Source organism: Anomalospiza imberbis, chromosome 4 (genome assembly GCF_031753505.1).
Source record: "Anomalospiza imberbis isolate Cuckoo-Finch-1a 21T00152 chromosome 4, ASM3175350v1, whole genome shotgun sequence".
Classification (NCBI taxonomy): domain Eukaryota; kingdom Metazoa; phylum Chordata; class Aves; order Passeriformes; family Viduidae; genus Anomalospiza; species Anomalospiza imberbis.
The window spans coordinates 39,743,687-39,766,977 of NC_089684.1; the positions used below are offsets into that span (position 1 = coordinate 39,743,687).

A 23,291-nucleotide genomic window follows, 5' to 3' on the forward strand; every position below is an offset into this window, starting at 1 on the left:
AAACGATCCTCTAGGAAGGGAAGAAGTTGGGAATGCTGTGTGCAAATACCAGGTATTTTTTGGTTCTCCTTAAACATGCATAAATTTATCCTAAACTTGTGTCTTTCTCCCTTCCCTAAACTCCTACCCTTAAAATTTACTTGAGAAATGAATAGTGTTGTTAAGTATGTAAAAATAGGGACATGAAAACAGAAGGATAACTAGATAGGGGCTCCCACAGGGCTCTTTTTCTTAATTCTGGGTTTCTTTTGGTGAACTTATATTTCTGAGCAGACCCTTGGGTGGAATGCTGGCTAGCTGGACCCTGCTGTTCTGTGAGATGACAGAGCGGGAGGAAAGTGGCAGTAAGTAATGGCAATTAGCAGAGGTCTGGACAGCTGTGTGTCCCTGAAGGCATGAGCTCTTCTGGGGGTTGTGTCTTCACAGAGTGAAGCTGTTTGTCACCCTACATGTCACCCTCCAGAATATGACAATTTGCATCCCTCCACTGAGGCTTTGCTGTCAGATTTGCTCAGCTGTCTTGCAAGAAAAAAAAAAAAAAGAGTTGATTTAATTTTTGCTCCTCAAATCTGTTGAAATAATAGGGCAGGAATGATTAGCTTCTGAGAATTACCCGTTAGCTGCTATCAGTAATAACTTGTTTAATGCTTATGTAGCACTTGACGTTTTCATGACTGGTGTGCCAGAAAGGAAACAAGAGGAGATGAGTTTGTTTTTAAATGGCAAAGGATAGTTTTTTCATTGCAGCTCTCAGGTGATAGTAAGAAAAATGTCCCTCGGCCTCCAAACCTGAAAGCTGCCTCTGACCAAAACGTGGTGAGGGACAAGGTGAGAGGTTGAACATGTAGCTTCGAGACCCGTTTGCTCAGTTGCAGGAGGGTTTAGTAAATCCCATTTCTCACGTATCCTTGACGGTCTCTCCCGCCTCCATCGCTGTTGGGATGTCCCGCAGCGTTCCCGCAGCCCCGACCAATTCAAGCAGCGGCCGCGTGAAAGAGAGGAGCGGGAGCGCCGCGTCCTCCGGGCCCCCCGCAATCCCCTGTCCCGGCTTTGCTTTCGGGCAGGATCCAACCCTCCAAGATGGATGTTGAGTAGGCTCTGGCAACGCAGCCGAGCGCGGCACAAAGCCGGGCGGCGCGGCACTGCCCCTGCGCGGCTCTGCCGGGGGCGGCGGGGCCGGCGGGCCGGGCCGGACTCCCCGCGGTGCCGCGGGCTCCCCCCGGGCCCGCCCCTGCGGTGGCGGAGCGGTGGCGGGGCGGGGCGGCCGCGCCCGCGGGGCACCCCCTGCCCGCCCGCCCCGGCGGCAGCAGCAGCGAGACGCGCCGGGCGCCGCCGTTCCGCGCCCCCTCCGCCAAACTTTTGCCGGCGCTCGGCCGCCCCGCGGCTCCTCCCGGGAGGCGAAGCCGGAGCCGTGCCCTCGCCCCGGGCAGCGGCGGGTACCCGGGGGGCTCCCGGCTTCTTTCCTCAGCTTTTTATTGTTTTTCCTTTTTTTTTTTTTTTTTCTTCTTCCCCGCGGGGAGGGGTGGGGAAGGGAAGGGGCTATAAAGCGCGAAGGGACGTGCGTGACACAGTCCCCGCTGCAGCCCGTCTCCACCGGAGCGGGGGGCTAGGTCAACACCCGCCCCTCTAAAAAACAACCCAAGCCTCCCCCGCCGCGGGAGGGACAGCACGGGACGGGACGGGACCGGACGCCGCAAGGTAAGGCACCGTCAGCGGGACAGGGAGCGGGGCCGCCCGCGCAGCCCCCTCCGATTGCCCTGGGGCGGGTGGGGGGCGCGGTGCCCCGACCCGGCTGAGAGAGCCTCGGCCGGATCGGGGCCGGGGCCGCGGCCACCCTGGCGCCGTCCCTGCAGCCGCGCCTGCGGCGCTGAGCCCGCGTCCCGGCACCGCTCCGCCGCGGCTTTTGCGTGATGCTGCCGGGAGAAACCTCGGCGCCCTCTCGGATCCCTCCCTCGCCTTCGAGGTTTGTTTTTTCCTCCGCGATTTTGCCCTCTTGCAGCCCGCGACCGCCGTGTGCCCCACAGCCCGTGCGGCTGCCGGGAAGACCGGCTCGTCCTCCGGCGCTGCCGCGGAGCCGGTGTGTGCCAGGCAGGCAGCGACTCCGCCAGCATAATACGTCTTTCTCGGGGAAAAAAAGTGCCTACCAAAAAAAAAAAATCAGACAGAAAACTCTGCGGTGGGATGTAAGTGCTGAGGTTTGCTACGTGCAGCCTTGGTTCTGTTTTTATTTCGACAGCGCAGAGACAATGGCTACAAAACGCTGTTTAATCACTTGCAGATAGAACTTTTATGTATTTAAACCTTCGCAGTTAAAGGTTAGCGCAGATTTTTGAAAATCTGTGATTCTCTGAGCGTGTTTGTTCTGGGTGAATTTAACACTTGAGCGGTAGCATGCCCTGGTTCCCCGGACGCGTTAGCGTGGTGCCCGGGATAAGCGTGATCCTGTCTGTGCCATGCCGCCCGGGGCTGCTCTGGAAATCATCCCAGTGGACACCGACCTGGACTAGTCAGCCTCTGCAAGGCTGGTTTCAGACAGCGGATCCTGAAGCTTGTAGATTCCCTTGGATTTCCCCTCCCCACCAAAGGAGCTGGTTAGCATCTAGTTACAATGTTAATTAGAACAATTAAACAGTATCTCTGTACTTGCGGCTCGACTGAGCTGCAGGAGGCGAGCTCAGAGCGGAGGTAAGGTCCCTGCCGTAAATTCCCGGACCTCCCTGTCCCAGCTGGCTGTTTGTGAGCTGGCTGTTTGTGAGCAGCCAGAGATAGCAGGAGATGTTCAGTGGCACAAGTGTGGCACTGTCTCCACTGGAGCATCTGGCAGCCAGGCTGCTCTGGCAGCCCATCCAGCACTGAGGCTGGGCTCCCAGCCTCGATGCACCCATTTCACGCTTGGTTGAGACAGTGGAGTTGTGCCTGTAAAAGTGGAAGGGGCAAGAACGATGTGAGGGTGAATTCCTCCCTGGGCATTTGGCAGCGAGTGATTTATGGCATCGGTGACCCTGGCCAGGCACTGCTGCCTTGGCCATAACCTGGTTTCCATAAAAACAGCGCTGGGGTGTTGGACACCATCAGCACCCTTGGCTGTGCCGTGAAGGAGCAGGGGGAAAAACTTTGTGTTTCTGCTCAGTTTACTTTGAAAATCGCTGAATGTGAACTATTTTAGGAATGGTATTTCAGATTGCTTCTCGTCAGGAATGCCTCATCCTCCTGGCCGCGCTCTCCTGCCTCATAGCGAAACGCGTACCTGCAGCAGAGCTACCCAGGTCAGCTTTCTAGTACCACTACAACTCTCTGAAGTACTCAGAGCAATGTCTAGAATTTAAAACTTGCTGATATTTGAAGCAGAAGAGGACTTTTTAAAACACTGAGAGATTTTTACCTTCTAGTTTGACCATTAAGAACGTGGTGAGATGTGCAGCAGTGCATCATGTGTGGGTACCGTGTGGGTGTATCCAGGGTCTGGTGGCTGTGTTTGACCCTGTTGTGAGCATAGTGATACCTGTTCCTCGTGGGCTTTCTGTGTCAGCAGATAACGAGCCCTTCTTAATTTTGCGACAGCTTTATAATATGTCTGCAAAATTCCTTGTCACATTTCCATTGAGGACTGTGGGTGCATCCCACTCTCCTTGTTTCCATGCAGCCCTGGACAAAAATCCTGTTGATTTCTGTGCTGTGGAGGGTGGGCACCACAGGGTATCATTGCAACCCTACCAGTGAAGTGACAAAATATGCATGTCCCACTCCTGAGTGGGGACATGCCAGGCTCTGCCAACAGCTGCCTGGTGCCGGCCACACCTGGCAGGCGGTGGCACATGCGTGTGATGTGCCACTGGTGTCATGGGCCAGCAGGTCACCTCATGCCCCCGCTGGCCTGGAGAAGGTCAGGATTTGGTTGTGAGATGAGAGGGAATTTGATGCTGATCCCACCGAGATGACTCTGGGCCCCTTTATTTAGTTGTGAGAAGTTTGTCAGTGAGACGAGGCAGAGCTGTATAGGATCGCCCCGCGCGCCTGTGTTGTTGTGGGTGAGCACTTCGGAAACGCGGAGGAAAAGCTCTGAGGTTTCCCCAGTGTTTATAAATACAATCTGGTGCAAACTGTCAAGAAAGCTGTTCAAAATCACGTCACGCCTGCGCTGCCTTCCCCGCTCGGCTTAAATGCCTTTGCCACAGAGCCAGTGTTCATCTGTCGTTCGCAGCTCCCAGCACACAGCTCCGGCCCATCTGCGGGGCTTTCCCAGCACCCCTCTCCTCCTCCTGCAAGCCAGGCTGGGGATGCAGCGCTGTGGGTAGGGTTGATGCTGTGGCTCCGTATGCAGCACCATCCGCTCGTTGGAGCTTGAGCATCCTTCAGTGCTCCAAGAGCCCAGGCTGCCCCAAAGCAACCGGGCTCACAGACCAGAACTGCATGCAGGGGCAGAAAGGGCATCTTCAAGTCCCCTTTGTCCTCCTTAGAAGGTGTGCCTACCTTAGATGTCCCCTAAAAATGAAGGGATAAACCTTTTCCTGAAAGCTCCATCTGTGCAGTGGCCTTCTGCTCCATCCCATGCCCTCAGTAGGGCTGGATGGAGGCTGTTTGCTGGATGTTTCACTCTGAAGTGTGCCAGGGTCTTCTGCCTTAATATATATAAAAAGATGAGATGTTTATTAAACTCAGACCCTACCTTTTCTTCTACAATTTATGTCCCGAGAGGCTGGCAATAAACAGTTTATTAAAAAGAAATCCTGATTTATTTCTGTAAATGGTTACATTTCAAGCTGGTACCAAATGGTTTTGTAGGAGACCACCTTTTATGCTTCCCATGGCAGTTGAAAGGATTGCTAGAAAAACAATCCAAAATCTAAGCAGGTTTGGATAAAGGCAAGCCAGGACTGTACGTCAGGGTATGTGGTGCTTTTATGCAGCGAGGCGGTGGATTTTACCACGGAACATCTGGGCACTGGCTTCAGTTACAGCACAGATTTTAGTGGGATAACAAGTCTTGCTTGGCTTCGCGTTCATTTTGAAGTCACTAAGCTTTATACGAATAATAAAACTGTAAGCCCATTACTTCACTGTTTGCAAGGGGCTGTTTCAGTCCCCCTTCGGGGTCTCACATCTTTCTGGGGCTGGTTTTATTTTGCTGCGCTAAGTGGGTATTTATCTTCTCAGTGCCTGGCTCGCTTTCGCTGGAGGCAGCTTTGCTAATTTGTAGCGATGGCCACTCCGGGGAGAGCGGGCGGGTTTCCATTCGCTCCCGCCGAACGCGCACGTTTTCTGCATTAGGGGCAACCCGATTAAAGCTGCGCGTTTCTCCTTCCCGGCACTCAAAGGGGCTGAGGTTGGTAACCTGGAGGGCGATAGAGCTGCTCAGGGCTACCAGCTCGGCCACTGGTGAGAGTTAAAGTAACGGAGGAGGGTTTGCTTTCTTTTTCTGTTTGATTATAAAATGCAGAGGAGAATAGACTGGACTGAAGGAGGGAAGGGCCACTTCTTTTATACAAGAAAACAAGTTTGAAAGCCCTTACAAAGGGTACACATACTGCTGGGAACACCCCAGCATCAGGGAGGATAACCCCAGCTAGTTTATATATCAAGGAATATGTGTTTGGAATATAAGTTCCATGTGACAGTGTATAGGCAGGCCATGAGATCGATGTTTACGTTGATCATGGAGCACCTGGTGTGACACGGAGCGCTGGTGAGCTCTGTATTTTGGTGTCACTGACTGTATGGGCAGTAAACCAGAAGAAATCAGAATTACATCCAAGGAAGGAGAATATCCCAGGTAAGACTAGTGAGAAGGGACTTAAGTACTGCTTGAGCTCTGCTAACTCATGAGTGGAGCAGTGAGTGAGCGAGCATTGCTTTGGGGAAAAGGCAGAGTGCAGAAACTGTTCTGTTTCACATCATGAGATGTACTTCTGTGGCAAAATCCTCATTAGATCAAACAGGGATAGTTTCTTCCTGAAAAGACAACTCAAATAAGCTCGTGGATGGATGGAAGGAGCTTTGAAGGCTGAGGAGATGTTATGTTTGAAAACTTTAACAAGATGTCATTAGGAGAGGAAGTATTTGCCCTTAGATTGGGAAACAGGTCAGGATAATAAATCATAACTCCAGGAGAGTGTGCTAAAAGCTGGAAATACATTCAGATGGGAGAGAAAGACAGTAAATATTAGAAAGAAGTTTGTTCTCTCAGAATTAATTTTTTCATTTGCTGCATGCAAGGACACCCACTGAACAGGAGAAGGATAAATGTTAACACAGAGCTGTAACGGGAACCAGCTGAAAATCTCATGACTGCGTAGATGGCTTTGATTGCTCCACAGGGAGCACATCAGTCCTGTGGGACATGTCAGAAACAGGCAGTGCGTCATGTCACCTCATGTGTGAGGTAGCTGATAGTCCAGCTTCACCAAAAACCTGATGGGAGGCATTTTACAGGATGGGTTTTAAATGACACTGGAGTAATCAGCCCCAGGAGTGGCCTGAGAAGCCAGCCCCACTGCACGACTGTTTCACTAAACACAAGCATGCCTGAGTTACCAGAGGGGAGCAGCAGATCCTGCCCAGAGCATCTCACAGGGGGCTCTGCCCCTGCAGCCAGGCAGGTACTTTCAGCATTTCTCATAGATTTCTCAGGGTTGTTCAGGTTTGGCCTGAACTGGGACTACTCTGGATTCAGGGTAATTAAACTCAGGGGTTAGAGAGATGCTTGTTGCTTGTGTGACAGCTGAGATAGGAAGCAGTGGGTACTTGCTGCTAGCACCTGGAAAACTGAAAAGCAAAAGGCAATAATTTATCTCTCCTACTTCATTCCCTGCTCCATGTGTCCGGATATGAGTGCCCCTCCAGTGTGACCCTTGCACGCTCCCAAGGTGACACAGCACCGAGGCTGACACTTCCCCTGTGATTTACAGGGGAAAAGCATTGTTTGCCTAATTGAGTCTATTTCTTTTTTCTTTCCCCCCACCCCGTGTTATTTGAGAAAACACAACTTTGTTGAAACTTTATTAGGGGGTGAGAAAAATGATGCTTTTCCTCTTTCTCACCTTTAACTTGCTCAGTACCAAGACAGAGCAGCGCCAGAGCAGCCGAGGCGCGGCGGGACCGCGGGTTCCTCACACACATTTGCAGGGATGGTTGAATGGGGAAGATGTTTGTACAAAGCAGCCAGAATATCGTGAAGAAGCAAGTGCTCCCTCTCTCTCTCTCTCTCTCTCTCTCTCTCTACTTTGTTTAGGTGCAGCAGACTTACTGCTAATTTGTTTTTAAGTAAAACAGTCTAAACGTGCCTCAGCATTCTGAAATCCAGAAACCTGATGGAAATTTAGCAGTTTACAGATCAGGATGATGATGGTGTGGGAAAGCCAAGTGTCTTGGAGCTGCCAGCTGGTCTCTGGATGCAAATGAAAACATCAGTGTGCAGCGTTAACAGTTTCTAGTCCCCGTTCCTTCCCTTCTTTTGGTTGCTAAATCTGTGTTTAATTCCCTGGGGATTTTCTCTCCTGGGTAAGAATTACTTACTTGAGTATGATTTGTACAACTAATAGGATCTTATCCTTATTTGGGGAAGACCCTAGGGGCTCTTTCAAACTGATTTTTCAGTAATGAGAAATAATGAATAAAAGTCTAATAGTCCTAGGGGGTATTAAAGTTACAATTTTGCAGGGAAGATTTAATATCAGTCAATTAAAACTTTTATAATCCTTTTATAGTACAATAGTCAGAAAAAAATAATACGAGGGAAAATAAGTGGGTTTTAAGACCCTCTCACATCATGTGAATAAGTCTAAATTTAATGTTTGAATTAAACAAGTATTTTAAAGCAAGAGTCTAAGACATCTCTTGCAAGTGTGGCAGGCTCAGGGAAAGAAATGTGCTATGTTAATTTATGGAGCACATTCTAATTCCCAGTCATCTAAGAAAAAGCAGTTGCAAGGTGTTTATGAGAAAATCCAGGCAATTAGGGCTTAAACTAGAAAATGCAAAATTCATAGACCTCAGCACGGTGTGTTTCCAGTAGCTCAAAACATGCTCTGGCTTAGCCTGTTGCTCACAGGGTACGTGAGCCTCCCCACTGGGCACTGTGGGGTCGCTGTTGGTCTGTTCACCCCAGGACTGGGCAGACTCCAGCTCGTGGTCCTTGGTGAAAGGTGTGGGAGCAAAGTGGACCCGGGAGCATTGTTCCCATGGGCAGAGCCCCCTACATGGCCAACCTCTGCTGAGATGCTTTGCTGGGACAAAGCACCAAGGAGCAGATACTGTTTTATGAATGTACAGCTTTTTGGGTTTAGCAATGATCAGCAGTGATGCTGGAATAACGCTTTGTCCTTTAGTAGTAGCTTTCATCCAAGAATGTTGTAGCCATTTCCAGTCGCTGGCAGAGGGACACCCCCAGAAGGCAGCGCCGGATCCCACACCAGAGCTCTCACCACGTCTTCCCCCTTTGGGAAAAGGAACACCTTTGGTGTGCATTTCAGTCATCTCTGAATGCAGAAACTCCTCCCTTCTTCTCCCTCCTTTCCTGCTCAGTCAGCCTGGGATGTATGGTTGCCATAAGAAGACCAGAGGTTTTGGGGCTGTTTGGATGTTCGCTCACCCATGACAGCCCGGCCTCCCCGCCCACACAAGTTCCCTCCACTTTTTTGGCAGCCAGCACATAAAGGGCTAACCTTTCCCCTGCCAGCCCGCAAAAATAAACACTGGCCCAGCAGCAAAGTGGAGCTGAAACCAACCCTTGCAATAATCTGATTTTTCAGACCCCTTACCACAGCTCTGCAGGTGTCGCCACATCCCTTTGGAGCACTCATCCCTTTTGCACTTGGGAAGGACTTTCCAGCTCAGAAATGCACAAGTCCACAGCTTAGAAAACAGAAAAGTGCTGGAAGGAAGACTGAAGACTGGCAGCTCTTAAACATGCTCCTGTCCTGCTTTGGTGTGATGGGCTGGTGCTGGTGAGCTGTGGCTGGACTCCTGGGCTCTTGCAGCCTCTCCAGAGAGGTGATCGTGTGTCAGCTCTGACCAAGGCAATCTCCATGGCTCGGCCTCACTGTATCCCCATCATTTTGCCCTTTGGAGTCAAATCCTTGCTCTGTCACGTGGCTTCTTAGCGCTGGAGGGGTTGAATGATGCTGGGTGAGCAGCTGGGGGAAGTTTGGATTTTCTCTGGAAGCAGTGGGAAGTGTCAGGCACCATGGTGGGGACAGCAGGTAGCTGTGTCAAGAAATTTGGAGCAGCTCATGCCCTCCACTAACAATTTTCACTATTTTTTTGAGCTAATTTATCTGTAGGAATCTGTGTCTTTTTTTTTTTTTAAGCAGGATGCTAGGGAGGCAAATACAACATTTAGGCAGTGTGAACATCCCTGCTGTTTCTCATACCTATCCATGTCCTGTCTAAAAGCGAGCATGCAGAAGAGGGAATTTGCTGAGTGACTCCCAGGAGCAGTGCTGAGGCTAGTTGTGCTCTCTGGGATGTGGTTCATTCAGGATGAGCCATCCTGTGCTCTCAGCCACTGCAGCCCCTCAGGAACCAGTGCTGAGAAATGGTGTGTGCTGCCTCCTGGGGATGGTGGGGATCCATGTGGGAGACAATATCCAGGCTGGATCTTGGAGACTTTGCTGCTGTAACCGTGGCTGAGATCTGCCAGGTCTAACACCAAGAGTTGCTAGTAGAAATATGTAAATATCAACAGCTTCAGCACTACATTTGATACTTTCCATTTTCAAACACTTGACAAACGTTTACATATTTTCAGCAGCCCTTTTCCAGCCAGGGAAAATGAGACACAGCATCTGTGAATTACTCTGATATGCAACAAATCCTTATGAGAGAGCACCTTGAGGGTTCATTAAGGACTTGCAGGGCCTTTGCATACTTTTAAAGCTGAAGGCAGAAAATACTAAAACTGAATCCAGTTTTGGATAGTAAGTACAAGAAAGATTTGGAATCAGGAATTAGAATTTTTGAGGGATCAGCTATCATTATAACATATACTACTGTGGTTACAAGTAATGTGTACTGGTCTCTACTCCCAAATAGAAGTGGAAATGGCCTCAAGCTGTGCCAGAGGAGGTTTAGATTGGATATTAGAAAAAAAACTTCTTCATGGAAAGGGTTGTCAAACACTGGAACAGGCTTTCCAGGGCAGTGGTGGAGTCACCATCCCTGGAGGTATCCAAAATATGTGTAGTTGTGGCACTTGGGGACATGGGGTTACCAGTGGCCCCGGCAGTGCTGGGTTAGCAACTTCACTCAAAGTTCTTAGAGGGCTTTTCTAACCTAAACAATTCTCAAATGGGCCAAACTCTGAATTCAGTAGAAAAACTCATCATTCTTTCAGAGTCAGCACCGCTGCAGGACACCTTACTGGTGGCAGAACAGGGATGCAGTCTCTTCCCCAGGTATTGCAGATAAGCCTCATGCATTGTTACTGCTGCTGTTTTGCTCTGCTCTTCCAGCTTTCTGGAAAGCTGCTGCTGTTCTTCTGTGCCATGGCAGGTGAGAAACCCTTGGTGGTAATAAGGGCGGTGTGGTAACATGGCAAAGGAGAATTCCTGAGTCCCTGTTGTGGGAAAACTGTGTGTGTAGAGGAAGGGAAGTGAGTGGGAATAGCAATGCCCGTGGACTGGCTGTGGTTTGTAATCCTGTGGACGTGTGTGGTGGTGTTCCTGATGCTGAGGGAAACTGCATGTCTGATGCAAGCTGTAGGAATCAGCCCCTCTGCACTTGACAGGTTTTCCAATCAATATTCCCTTTATTAATCACCATCCAAAAAGCAGAAGGGGAGAAGTGCATAAGGAATTCCAGTGTGCTCACGGCACAGCTTTCCACAGAATGTGAGTGCTCAGGTTCTTGCTGGAGCTGCTGGAGCTTGGCTTCCCCAGCTCCTGCTCTGGGAGTCACTCTGGTGACCTGCAGCTCCCTGCCTGTCCCTGCCTCTCCCGTTGCACCCTGCCCTGTGCCAGCCTCTCATGTTCTCCCCTGTAGCAAACACCTTGTTGGCCAGGAGCAGCTGCCGTGCCAGCGGTATTCCATAAGAATGGCTCAAGCAACCTTAACTTCTTTGGTAGTTAATGAAGTTAATGACTCTGGGTTTGTGTTGTAGCACCTTTCCAAGCCTTCCTGCCCTGGCGGTTTGAGGATGTGACAGCAGGATGCAGATCCTGGTTCTGTTCCTGCTCTGTATCACTCCCTGACATTTCATCCCCGTCCCTGGAGGATTTTGGCAAGGGTGCTCACTCATAATGTCATCCTGAAGTATTCCACAGGAACAGTGGGAAACTCTGTAGCAAATGCCAACATGCTGGTGTTGGTTGTAATTTGTAATTGTTCGTGTGCTCCTCCCTGCTAATCCCCTTGCTGAAATTCATTACAGAGAGTGAGCAACCTACACCCGGAGAGCTCTGCTGAAGGCGGAATGACTTGGCCAAGGAAAGTAGCTATTGTTTTATGATTAAAGGAAAGGATTATATTGGGATTTCCTTGAACAAGGAAAGTCTCTGCCCTACTTTTATTGCTTGTAACAAGGGGATAATAATTACTTTCCATTATAAAACACCCCCAGCGCTTGCGCTGAAAGATTTGTGGTAGAGCTGCGTGGCATTCAGGGCTGGTTATCTGAAATGGCCTGGAGTTGTGCAAACTGAGATTTCTCTGCCTTATTTCTCCTACTGGGGCTCAACCCCTGCTGAGATTATGGAAAAAATTCCTCTACTCTGAGTTGGGTCAGACTCTCCGCGTGTGACATATTTTCCTCTGCAGGAGCTGGTACCAGTCACCTATCCCATGACGCCTGCCCTCTCCAGGAGTGACATCCAGCCACCTGAAGGTTTTGTATGGGCTTTGGGAGGATGAGCAGGGACAGCAGCAGGGATCCAGCCGGTGCTGGAGTGGCCAGGGGAGGTAACACCTCTCCTGGGGGGAGGGCTGCCAGCTGGCTGCTGCCCCGTGTTTCAGCACATCCCTGCTTCCCCTGCCGCTGCCACCCCCTCACAAGGAGAGGCACGGAACAAACTGAGCATTGTAACAGGGGCTGCCGGGGACGCGCTGTTTGTTTGGGTTTGACACTCGGCGCTGAGTCTCATGGGCAGAGGTGGCTGTGAAAGAGAGAAGCGCTGGTATGTGGTCTCTGATTGAAAAAAGGAAAACTATGAGGCATTTCCTTGAGTGTCCCAAATGGAACCTCCTGGCTCAGCTGGTTTTTGAAGCATCCAGCTGCCACCAGCTCCAGGGTGATGATTTTGATGTGATCCGGGTTGAATGTTTTCCACTAAAAGTGGAAAAATAAATAAGTCTCAGCTTAGAAACAAAATAGTCCATGTAAAATTTGATTTTTTTTGATACCATATGTCCCCGAGTATGTTTGCTTTTCAACATGTGTAATTTGAGACAGCTCTGCATTTTCTAATGATGCCCCTTTGGAGTTAACCTCTCCTCCAAGCTGTAGCTCACTGCCACTGTTGTCCATTAAGATTTGGAAGAAATGTACCCTTATTTCTTCAAACCTTCCTATTTTTACATGGTTGTATTTTTTCCCTGTAATGCCACAGTGATTTGCTTGGCTAAAACAATTTTCCCAGCAAAGGAAAATTGTGGGTTGAATTGGAATTGCAAGAGGCGCTTGGTTAATCCACAGATTATTGACACGGTGGACCCTCCATGCTTCAAAGCCACCATTATAGTCCATCATGTCCCTGCGTACTTAGGGAGCTCTAATCCATGGATTACACAGGTCCCTAAGAGCCCCTGCCCTCCAAGTTACAGCTGCTCCTGCCAACGGGAGCTGCCATGTCAAACACTACACAAAAAATCGGTCTTTAAAATCCATGGAGACAGTGGTACACCCTTGCATCCCCATCAGGGCTGCATTCCTTGTCCCAAGCCCATGGAGAGGTCCCATAGCCCTGCCTGGTCCATGCTTTTCTGCAGGAACCAGGCAGGACCAGACAACACGTTTTCAAAAGTGATGCATTAAAAAAAAAAAAAAAAAAAAAAAAAAAAAAAAAAAAAAAAAGAACCACAAAAAAGCCCAAATGAAAAGCATACCAAGCATTTTCCACATCCTTTAAGGAAAAGTCAGCATTAAAGAGCAGGTCAGCATTAAAGAGCAGGCCTTCACTTTTCCTCTCTGGTCTCCCCCTAAATAAACAAACTAAGCAGCTCCCAGTAAATGCTTAAATTGCAAAGGCATTATTTTTCCTTGTTTGCACATTAAAAATAACTTGCATTACAATCCAAATTTATAAGTGCGTTTAAACTCCTCTGTTGCTCAGGTGATAACTGTGTATGCTGAGGTGCAGGTATTTGTGGCATATATCTCTGGAAACGGAGTGTATAATGGAAAAGCTCACGACCTCTTTACTTGCAGGATTCCTATAATAAGTCAAAGTCATCACACAGTGCCCTTTTATTTCCAAAACTGGACTTAAATCACGTCAATAAATCTGCAGATTTATTATGAGATGCAGCACGGGTAATGTAAACAGAAAAAATCCCCACCCCCAGCACACCAGAGTTTAAAAATAGGATGTAAGGAGGAGAAAAAGTTAACTATCCATATAATAAAAAGATAAGAGATGCAACACAAGAGTGCTGTGTCAGGCAGTGCCTTGAAATTATCCTCACTAAATTACAGTCGTGCTCTTCCCACTCTCTGTAATTAAATGAGGGTTTGGTTATTCCAGACACATTTGCTCCAGGTAAACCCAGGTCTTTTTTGTTTTGGTATTGCAAGTCCTTCACAGGTCTGGCTGACCTGCAGACAGCTGAGGAGCAAAGCAGATTATTTCCATAGATCAAGGAAGGTACCAGTGTTGCATGTGGTGAATCCAGTACTTTGCTCCCTTTTTCCACAGCTTAGGTGTGTTCGGTGAGATTGAGCCTTCCTGTGAGTGTCTGTGTGAAATAAATGCACAGTGAAGCCCAAACAGGAGGACACAACTGTTTGGATCCCCAACAGCCAAACAAAATGGATTCTTGGCTTGCTGGGTGGGATTTCTATGGTGGGATGTAGGCGGGGAGCCTCTGATCCCTTACAGAGCATACCCCACACAGCCGTGTTTCAGTGCTGGGAAAAAAGGTCAGTAAGAAAATACCGTAGGCTTGAGCAGGGAAATCAAGAATGGGGTGATTTAATTTGTCCCCAAGGACATCTGTTTCTGGCTTGGGTTGAGGATGTGCCCACCCTGCTGAGCCTGTGGGAAAATCCCATGAGGTGCTGCCACAGCTCCAGCTAATTTGTCCCTCGACTCAGGACCTGAGCCAGCTGTAAATCCCACTACTCTCTCCATTTCTGGTTCTAATTGCAGTTTACCTGGACATTTGCAGATGGAGTTATTGTTACCCAGAGGTCTTAAAGGCAGGACAGAAGGCTGTATAGGGCTTTTGTAGGTGGGATTTTGGACAGTTTGGTAAGGGGATTATTAAAAAGATAGGAATTAATTGTAATTGTCATAAAACCCACGACCTGACTTAATGATTATTTGCATGTATGTGCTTATAACTCAAGTTTATAAAATGCCATTTATAAAATGGTTATTTCTACTTTGAAGGAAAAAGCCTCAAGCCTCTGGCAAGGTGGTGAATTTTGAAGTGTTTAAAATCATGTATTTCCCTCTCCAATGTAGAGCATGTATTTTTAATCTGTTGATCTTTTCAGGTAAATACAGCTGGGTTCATTAAGCAAATGTCTCCTGAAGTGCGGCTCTTGCTACTGCAGTGTTTGTGTAGCCTGGGAGCTGCTCACCTGGGGACAGCACTGCCACATTCCAGGTTAAAATCCAGGGAAACCCTGGCCACTTGCCCTGGCATCCCTCAGCCTGCTCAGGTTCAGTGTCCTGGTGCCTGGCAGGCAAAACTGAGTGGCCTTGTCCCCTGGGAGCAGCCTGGCCTGGAAGGAGATGGGACTCTCTGGATGCTCCATGCTCAGTCTGACTCCCCAGGTCAGTCAGCCAGCAGGACTTTTCCCTCTGGGTTTAAGGCTCAGTTGAGACACAGTTTGGAGAAGAAGTGAAAGGTAAAGACGGGCCATTAGAGGGCACTTTTGCAATCCTGGAGAAGGAAAATGGTGCTTATTATTTCACTTAGGACTGTTTATTTTGGCACTCTCTTAAATTCAGTGATAAACAGCTGGAAAATCCCTCCAGTCAGCAGGAATATATCAATAAAATATTGACTCAGAGTTTAAAAGAAAAGAAAATAAGACAAACTTGTAGAGAATGAAATACAAGACATTTAAGGAGGCAGCACAGCCTAGAGAACAAAAAAAAAAATCACACAATGTATTTTATGTAATTTGTGTGCCTTAGCAGCACAGTGCTTAGGCCTCAGCTTGTACCTGGCTTCTAAAAACGAATCCAAGACAACAAAATTGGGTTTTGGGAGTTTCTGAAGGCTGGGTGGCAGACGACAAATTGCTCACACCTAGCAAGTGCCTTTTCTGAGGGACTCTGTCAAAGTCACTGGTGAGCTTGCCCAGAAACAAACATGGGATGAATAAATGGGCTTTTTGCTTTGCTCTTGATGTTTTGCATGAATAAACTACAGAGGGTTTAGTTTGAAACCCTGCCAAATACTAATGAGTGCGCTGCAAAAACTAAAATCTGTTTATTAACTGGTGTGAAAGGTTGGTGTAATACTGACAGCACAGCTTCCAAAAACTGTGAGCGAGGTTTGGATGCCTCTTTGCTGTTGTCCCACTTTTGGAAGTGTCATGCATGAAAACTGGGCCCATTTTTAGCCTCTGAGGTTAGATACGTGAAAATGAAAGCGCCCAAAATTCTAATAATTTGTCAAAGAACAGAGATTATAAAAGTTTCCTTTTCAGTAACAGTTGACAACTTTGCAAGGTATTTCTTGTGTGGGATGTGCAGGGATACAGAACTAAATTTAATGTGTCTTTTTGGAGTTATTTTTAAGCTGAAATGCTTTTACAATTAGATAAAGAAAATGGAGACAAATCTGTACCTTGTCACTGCTCTGTAGCTGTTAAGGGGGGCAGAAACACTGTTTATGGGAGTTTTTAAAGTGCATTAGCTAGTGAAATTATTTAAGAAGTGAAGCTTAGCCTATAATCAAAATGGTTTATTTTAGTAGAGGTTACATTGCACTGGAACTGACTATGGGAATACACAGGATTGCAGTTTCAGGGGGTTCATGTGGAGGACGCTGTCTGCAGAAGGCATCAGAGTTTCTTACCTAACCAAATAATCTGCTGTAACTGTTGTGATTAAGTTGGAAGGAATTTCATCCCTGTTGGCCAACAATAATACTAGAAAAATCAATAAACAGCGTGTTAGAGCACACGAAACTCATCGTGCTTTGTGTGAGAGGAGCTTTCTGCCGGCTTCAGTGACTCAAGCCAGCAAGTATTTTGACTTATGATCTTTGCTCCAAAAGGCCAAATGTCTTTAACTTCACTGGTAAGTATCAACACTTCAGTCTGATTTTGAGGAACTATATCCACTGTCATCAAAAGCTAACTCAGGACCCGTTTGGGATAAATTTTTACAAAAGCTGGGAAAGCTAAATCAGGATTTACCTCTAGGTAGCAATTGCATGTGTTGGGTAAAGCCCTGGACTCCTTTCCTTTCTGTAGAGCAGAGCACTGTAGTAAGCTGTCATTAAACCATCCCAAATGATAACAGAGTACACCATTTGAGACCTAAAATTGCATCCTGGGAGGGTGCACATCAGTCCTGGCTCATGGATACTGCTGAGTTTGCCATGTGTTTTCCCTCTCCCATCACCAATTTCAATGGGAAAATAGAAAGGAACTGAGCTGGACAGCAGGAGTTTTAGAAAGCAGTAGAAAGAGGGGAGGGAATGAGCTGATACTGGGGGAGAGCAGAGAGGAGGGGTGAGTGGGGGGGACCTGCATGTTGGTGGAAAGAATGATTAAATAAAAATGTCAGAGGCAGAGGAAGCAAAATGAGGGTGAAAATAGCCCTCCACAGCCTTGCTGGTTTCAGAAGCCCTGCTGTGCAGCATGTGGGTGGCTGTGTTTAGCTGTCCTAAGAGCAGAACAGGCACAAGGGGAGCTGGAGGCAGCAGGGAGAGGGATTTAGGAAAAGCAGTTTTAGTATGGCTTGGACTACAGTGTGCCACTTCTCAAGGAGCTTTATATTTGCTGCTTTTAGATAAAATATTAGGGGTGGTGGGAAAAAGAACTATCTCAGCAACAGATTTGATCTTAAAGGTAAAAGGAAGAGTTTGCTATAAAGTAGTAGCTGCTTCACAGTGCAGTACCCAGAGCAGTGCATGACTGCACACTGAGCCAAGGGACAAGATAAAACTCTTCCTGCCAGCTCAGCTTTTTACCATGTTTCTCCCGAAATCAGTGCTAACACAGTTTAGATAATGGCCTGAACATTTTTTCCCCTTCTCCCAATTAAAAATGGTTATCATTTAATAATTTGAACTTGTACCAGATATACTTGTACCAGAAGTGGGCTGTTTCCCCTTTCCCCTTCATCCCAGAGCCATTATAGATGAGATCATCTACTGTACTGAAAGGAGATTTCCAGCCTGTCCCTGTGTGTATGTTAGGTTAGTAATTTCTGACCTAGTTACAGACATAATAATGAAAGGCTGAGATTATGAATTATTATGCCTAATTTGTAAAGGATTCCCTGCTTTTGTGTTTTGCAATTCCCATCAGGCTTGAGGATTAAGCCCTGCTGAATTGCATGCTAATACCAATGTGCTTTGAATATGTGTCGGTTTGTATCACGTTTTCCTAATTCGCTATTTTTGTCAAGAACAGTTTCACTGGAAATATTTACTTTCCTGAGGATTGTTGGACACCCAACCAAAGTCTCCTAGGGGAAGCAAAGCCAATGTACCCTCCATCTGCTCTGTGCTTACTGTAGCTCCCAAGGCCAGCGAGCTCTGTTTCTGCAGTGGCAAAACATCAAAGTGTAACTCACCAAAGCATGTGGAAGGCTTTTGCTCTTTGGTAGCAATTCCAATTTGAAACCAATGCCTGGGCTTGCTTCATTCAGTCACAGCTCAGGATGGGAAGATCTTGGTGACACCCTTGATCCAAGCGCTGTGACAGTGCGAGCTTGGTCCTTACAGCGAGCTCTCCTGCCATTTGTGTGGCAGTGAAGGTGCCTGCAAAACGCAAAGCACACGTGAGGTTGTTGTAGTTGTGCCCATGTTCCAGCACAGATGAGCTGCACGTGGTGCCCCTCCTGAGGTGGGACTCCCTGTCATTGCTGCAGGATGCTCCTGCTGCGCTGCCCGCTGCCGCTCCTCCTGCTGCTGCTGCCGCTCGACTCCAGGCCCCAGAAGTTGCCCACCAGGGATGAAGAGCTCTTCCAGATGCAGATCCGGGACAAGGCATTCTTTCACGACTCGTCAGTCATCCCTGATGGAGCCGAAATCAGCAGCTACCTCTTCCGAGACACCCCCAAAAGGTATTTCTGTCTGGCCCAAGTGAGGAAGCCAAACTTTGAAGACAGTAGCTCTGATTGCTGGGTGCTTTGAGATAAAAATTGGATCCCAACCAGAAAAATACAAATGCCAGTGTTCTGTTTGGTGAAGTAAACATATGAGCCTCCAGCCCAATCTGGCTTCCCCAGCTGAGGGTCTGTCCAATTTATTTGATTTCTGGGATAAGCCCAGAGCTCCCCCAGACTGCAGAATTTCCCTGAAGTGGGGCCACAAACCACGTCTAGAGGCAATGGGAGAGGGAAGGAAATTAGAAATTACAGGCTTGACCCACCACTTGTCCCTCTTCATTGTTCCCTACTGTGCTTTAAAGAAGCAGCGTTAAGCAGCCTGGTCTGAATTCCCCACTTCCCAAACTCCACCCTTATGGGTCAGAAAATACTGAGGGTTAGACTGGGGATGAACCTGAGGCTCCAGAGAGTTTAGGGAAGAGCTGCATTGCCTCATATCACATACTTCCTCCAGCCTTCATTGGTGAGGAACATTTTACAATAGGTGATGTGTGGTGCCTGGAGGGATGTGGGAGGGCAGCTGGATGTGTGTGTATTTCTATGTGCTTAGCTGGATACAATGTTAAAAGTATGTCCTGCTTGGAAGAGCATATCCCTAAGTTTCAGGAGAGATCCTGTTTCCCTCATTTATATCTATGTGATTATTTGTATCTAGGTAGTATAAGGGTAGAAAGTAAAGCTGCTGGAGGGGAGGGCAGGAGGCCAGAAAGCCCTCTGCTCCGCCGTGACACAGAAGTGTGAGCCCTTCTCCTTAGCTCGGGCCCACCAGCCTTTCCAAACTCTCTCTGCCTGCTGGTAGCACTTTTCGCTCTGTGGCCCCACCAAGACCATCCCTAATCATGTCAAGTCAATCCCTGCCAGCTGGCTGCCATCAGGAGTTCCTGACATGTTGAGTCTGTTAACCTCCCTCTAGGTACTTCTTCGTGGTTGAAGAGGACAACACTCCCTTAGCAGTGACAGTGACACCGTGTGATGCCCCTCTGGAGTGGAAACTGAGTGTGCAGGAGCTCCCAGAGGAAGCCAGTGGGGAAGGATCAGGTAACAAAGCATCAGCGACTTCCCCTGTCCCCTTCCCTGCTTTTCTCCAGGATTTAAGGTTCTTCAAATACTGAGTCTCACAGCAGGCCTGTGTTTAACATCTCCTGCTGTTTTGGTCTTCCAGTGCAGGAGACTGACAACAGGCAGCAACATGAAAAGGAAAAGGACTACAAAGAAGTAAAAGCTGAGGTTATCCATCACAGGGGTCTGGATGCTGCCAGAGCATCCAACTGTGTTTGCCCAGAGTAACTCAGTTTAATGGGGGCTTTGCTGTGAGGTGTTTACACAAGATAAGAACTGGGGAGACAGGGCTGGCATTGCAGCAGGACTGAGCTCACCCCTTGAAGGGGCTCATCTCCAGACCTGGAGCTGTGTAGCTGGAGAGAAAAGGGCTGCCAGAGCCTCTGACACACGTGCTGGACTGTCACACACACCACATGCTATGGCAGACTTACCTCTGGTCCCCACTGTGTTTAGCAACAAAATTTTAGTGTGACTCAGACGGCCAAAGCCAAGGTCCGCATTCAGGAGCAGGTAGGTGAGTGAGTGTCCCCTGGGGAAAACTGCATGGCAACTCCAAGTGGGATGCCTGACACTCCAGTGGAAGGTGTTAGCTACCATTAATGAGATTCCATTAATGCTGTCAGGTGGAATTTCTTTTGTGTTTGGGTTTAACCTGAGCACCAAACCATTTTTCCTCTCTGTTTTGAGAGAAATGTTGATCAATAACATCTTTCTCAGAAGACAAAACCTTCCTTTTCCATCTCCCGTTTGTATTTTATGTCGTGAAATGAGCCTGTTAGAGTTCTGTTTTTTCACATTTGCAGAGGGTGTCTGTAAAAATGTTTTTTTCTGTATCTATTCCAGGTGATCCAGAGCCCCTTGAGCAACAGAAACAGCAGATTACCAGTGAGGAAGGCACGGAGCTCTTCTCCTACAAAGGCAACGACGTGGAGTACTTTGTGTCCTCTAGTTCCCCCTCTGGGCTGTACCAGCTGGATCTGCTGTCGACAGAGAAAGACACCCATTTTAAAGTGTATGCAACCACAACTCCAGAGTCGGACCAGCCTTATCCTGAGTTACCTTACGATCCCAGAATTGATGTCACCTCTCTGGGACGTACAACGGTGACGCTGGCATGGAAACCGAGCCCCACGGCCTCCTTACTGAGACAACCCATCCAGTACTGCATAGTCATCAACAAAGAGCACAACTTCAAAAGCCTCTGTGCTGTCGAAGCCAAGCTCAGCTCTGACGATGCCTTCATGATGGCTCCAAAGCCAGGTCTGGATTTCAGTCCCTTTGACTTTGCCCATTTTGGCTTCCCTGCAGACAACAACTCTGGCAAGGAACGTGGTTTCCTAAAATCATCCAAGTTTGGGCGGCAAATGTCCCCAAAGCCAAGAGTTGACCTGCATAGAGTTTGTATTGGGAACAAGAATATCTTCACCGTGTCCAACCTGAAGCCAGACACGCAGTACTACTTTGACATGTTTGCAGTGAACACCAACACCAACATGAGCACCGCCTATGTCGGAACCTTTGCCAGGACCAAGGAGGAGGCGAAGCAGAAAACAGTTGAGCTGAAGGATGGCAAAGTTACAGATGTGTTCATCAAAAGAAAGGGAGTCAAATTTCTACGTTTTGCCCCTGTTTCATCTCACCAAAAAGTCACCTTTTCCATTCATTCCTGCCTGGATGCTGTTCAGATCCAAGTTAGGAGAGATGGAAAACTTCTCTTGTCTCAAAGTGTGGAGGGCGTGCGGCAGTTCCAGCTCCGGGGGAAAGCAAAAGCAAAATACCTTATTAGGCTGAAGGGCAGCAAGAAAGGTGCTTCCATGCTGAAGATCCTGGCTACAACCAGGCCTAACAAGCAGTCATTCCCTTCCCTTCCTGAAGACACGCGGATCAAAGCCTTTGACAAGCTCCGCACGTGTTCCTCGGTCACCGTGGCGTGGCTGGGCACGCAGGAGAGGAACAAATTCTGCATCTACAAGAGGGAAGTGGATGACAATTACAACGAAGAGCAGAAGAAAAGAGAGCAGAACCAGTGCTTGGGTCCAGACACAAGGAAGAAGTCGGAAAAGGTTCTGTGTAAATACTTCCACAGCCAGAACATCCAGAAAGCAGTGACCACAGAGACAATCAGAGGCCTGCAGCCTGGCAAGTCCTACCTGCTGGATGTTTACGTGATAGGGCACGGTGGGCACTCAGTGAAATACCAGAGCAAACTGGTGAAAACAAGGAAGTTCTGTTAGTGTCCCTGTACAGAGGAACACAGGGAACTCCAGACTGAGCATTATCCTGTTTCTGAGTATAGGGATTGACTACTTGCACAGCTGAGAAGTTGTGACCTGTGTTTGTACTGTGTAGAAAAGATATCAACTTGTATATTTGTTTACATAAGTCGTTGTCTGGAGGAACTGAGGCTGGTGCTGTCTGGTAGCACCTGGCAGCGGTGTTATCATGTGTCCAGTGACCCACATGTGATGCTCAGTAGATGTCCAAGGTAGCAGAAAACCTCGGAGGAACTGGCACGCCTTTGCTTTTATATTGCATGAACTGCTTCTAAATTATTTTATACTTTAAGAGGCTGAGATATGTCATTTGTCCACCTTGTTACTCACACACACAACTCACAACTCACCCTTTCTCTCAGTGTAGATGGTAGGGTTTCTGTAAATTATTTTATAGAGTCTTGTTTTAAATGTTTATGTTTCTATGATTGTAAACTATTAAAATCTCCCCCCAATAAAATACAGATTTAAACTAAGTATTAACTGGGCTGCACATGAAGCAGTTCCATTGCTAATGTAAATTCTTACCTAGCTGATTTTCATGTTTAAATACTGTATGTATTTCATGTACAAAGTTGCCATAGCGTTATATTCCTGTACATAAAATTAAAAAATACTAGATTATATATTATTGACTTCTTGCTGGCTTTTTTTTAATACATTCTAAGTGGGCAGACAGATGTGGGGACACAAGAGACATGCTGAAACTTGAACTGAATTCAGTTTTCCTGTTTCATTGTGGCTTGGAGTCTGAGTTAGAGAGGCCATGCAGATCTTTTGTTTTGGTTTTTTTTTTTTTTTTTTTTTGTTAGATTGTCATTGGAGGTATTTGCTTTCTGAATGCTACTGGGTTTGACCACAGTAGTAATAAGCTGAAAAGACTGTATTTTTTCCATTGACAAGAATGGCAGTGCTACCAATACCCCAGGTACTTTCATTTAATTTGCAATTATTTCCATAGTGTAGATTTCTTTAAGATATTATATTTCTAGATATCATATTTTCTAAATTGTCTTCTTTGTTTTTCCATGTCATCTCCATTGACTCAAAAGCCTGCAGAGAGCTGCTTAATAGAAAACACTCCTCAGAGAAGCAGCTTGGCCAGCCCCATTTCAGGCAGTGAAGGTAGGAGGGAAAAGGACCAAAATCCATATAAAGACTGAAAGCAGGTTCCTCTTAGGCTGCTGACAGGGAAAACCAGACCTGTCCATTCCTGCAGAGGTGAGCTCCAGTCTTCCTTGGCCCCGCAGTGTTGAGCTCCTGATATTTTCCTTTCTGCTGCCCCCAGCACTGGTGGGTGACAGGAGGGTTTTGTGGCTGCACAAGCTCCTGTGCCATTCCACATGCCAAGTTTGTTGTGATTCTCCCCCCCAAAAAAGTAGGTACTATATGAAGACTGATCAGAAGACACCTGCTGTGTTTAATGTAGTTATATAATAAATTGAATAATGGGAATTCAGATTTCTCTGGAGATGATCTCTCTGATTCCTTAAAGGAACTTAGA

General features: G+C 47.6%; 1 protein-coding gene across 1 annotated transcript; it reads left to right on the forward strand.

The window, feature by feature from the left end:
• Positions 1 to 1,316: 1,316 nt before the first annotated feature.
• Positions 1,317 to 22,413, forward strand: NDNF (neuron derived neurotrophic factor). Its single transcript, XM_068187965.1, has 4 exons — positions 1,317 to 1,698; positions 18,213 to 18,407; positions 19,366 to 19,490; positions 20,358 to 22,413. Exons 2-4 carry the CDS (start codon positions 18,214 to 18,216, stop codon positions 21,746 to 21,748), a joined length of 1,710 nt encoding a protein of 569 aa, XP_068044066.1. The 5' UTR covers positions 1,317 to 1,698; position 18,213; the 3' UTR covers positions 21,749 to 22,413.
• Positions 22,414 to 23,291: the final 878 nt, after the last annotated feature.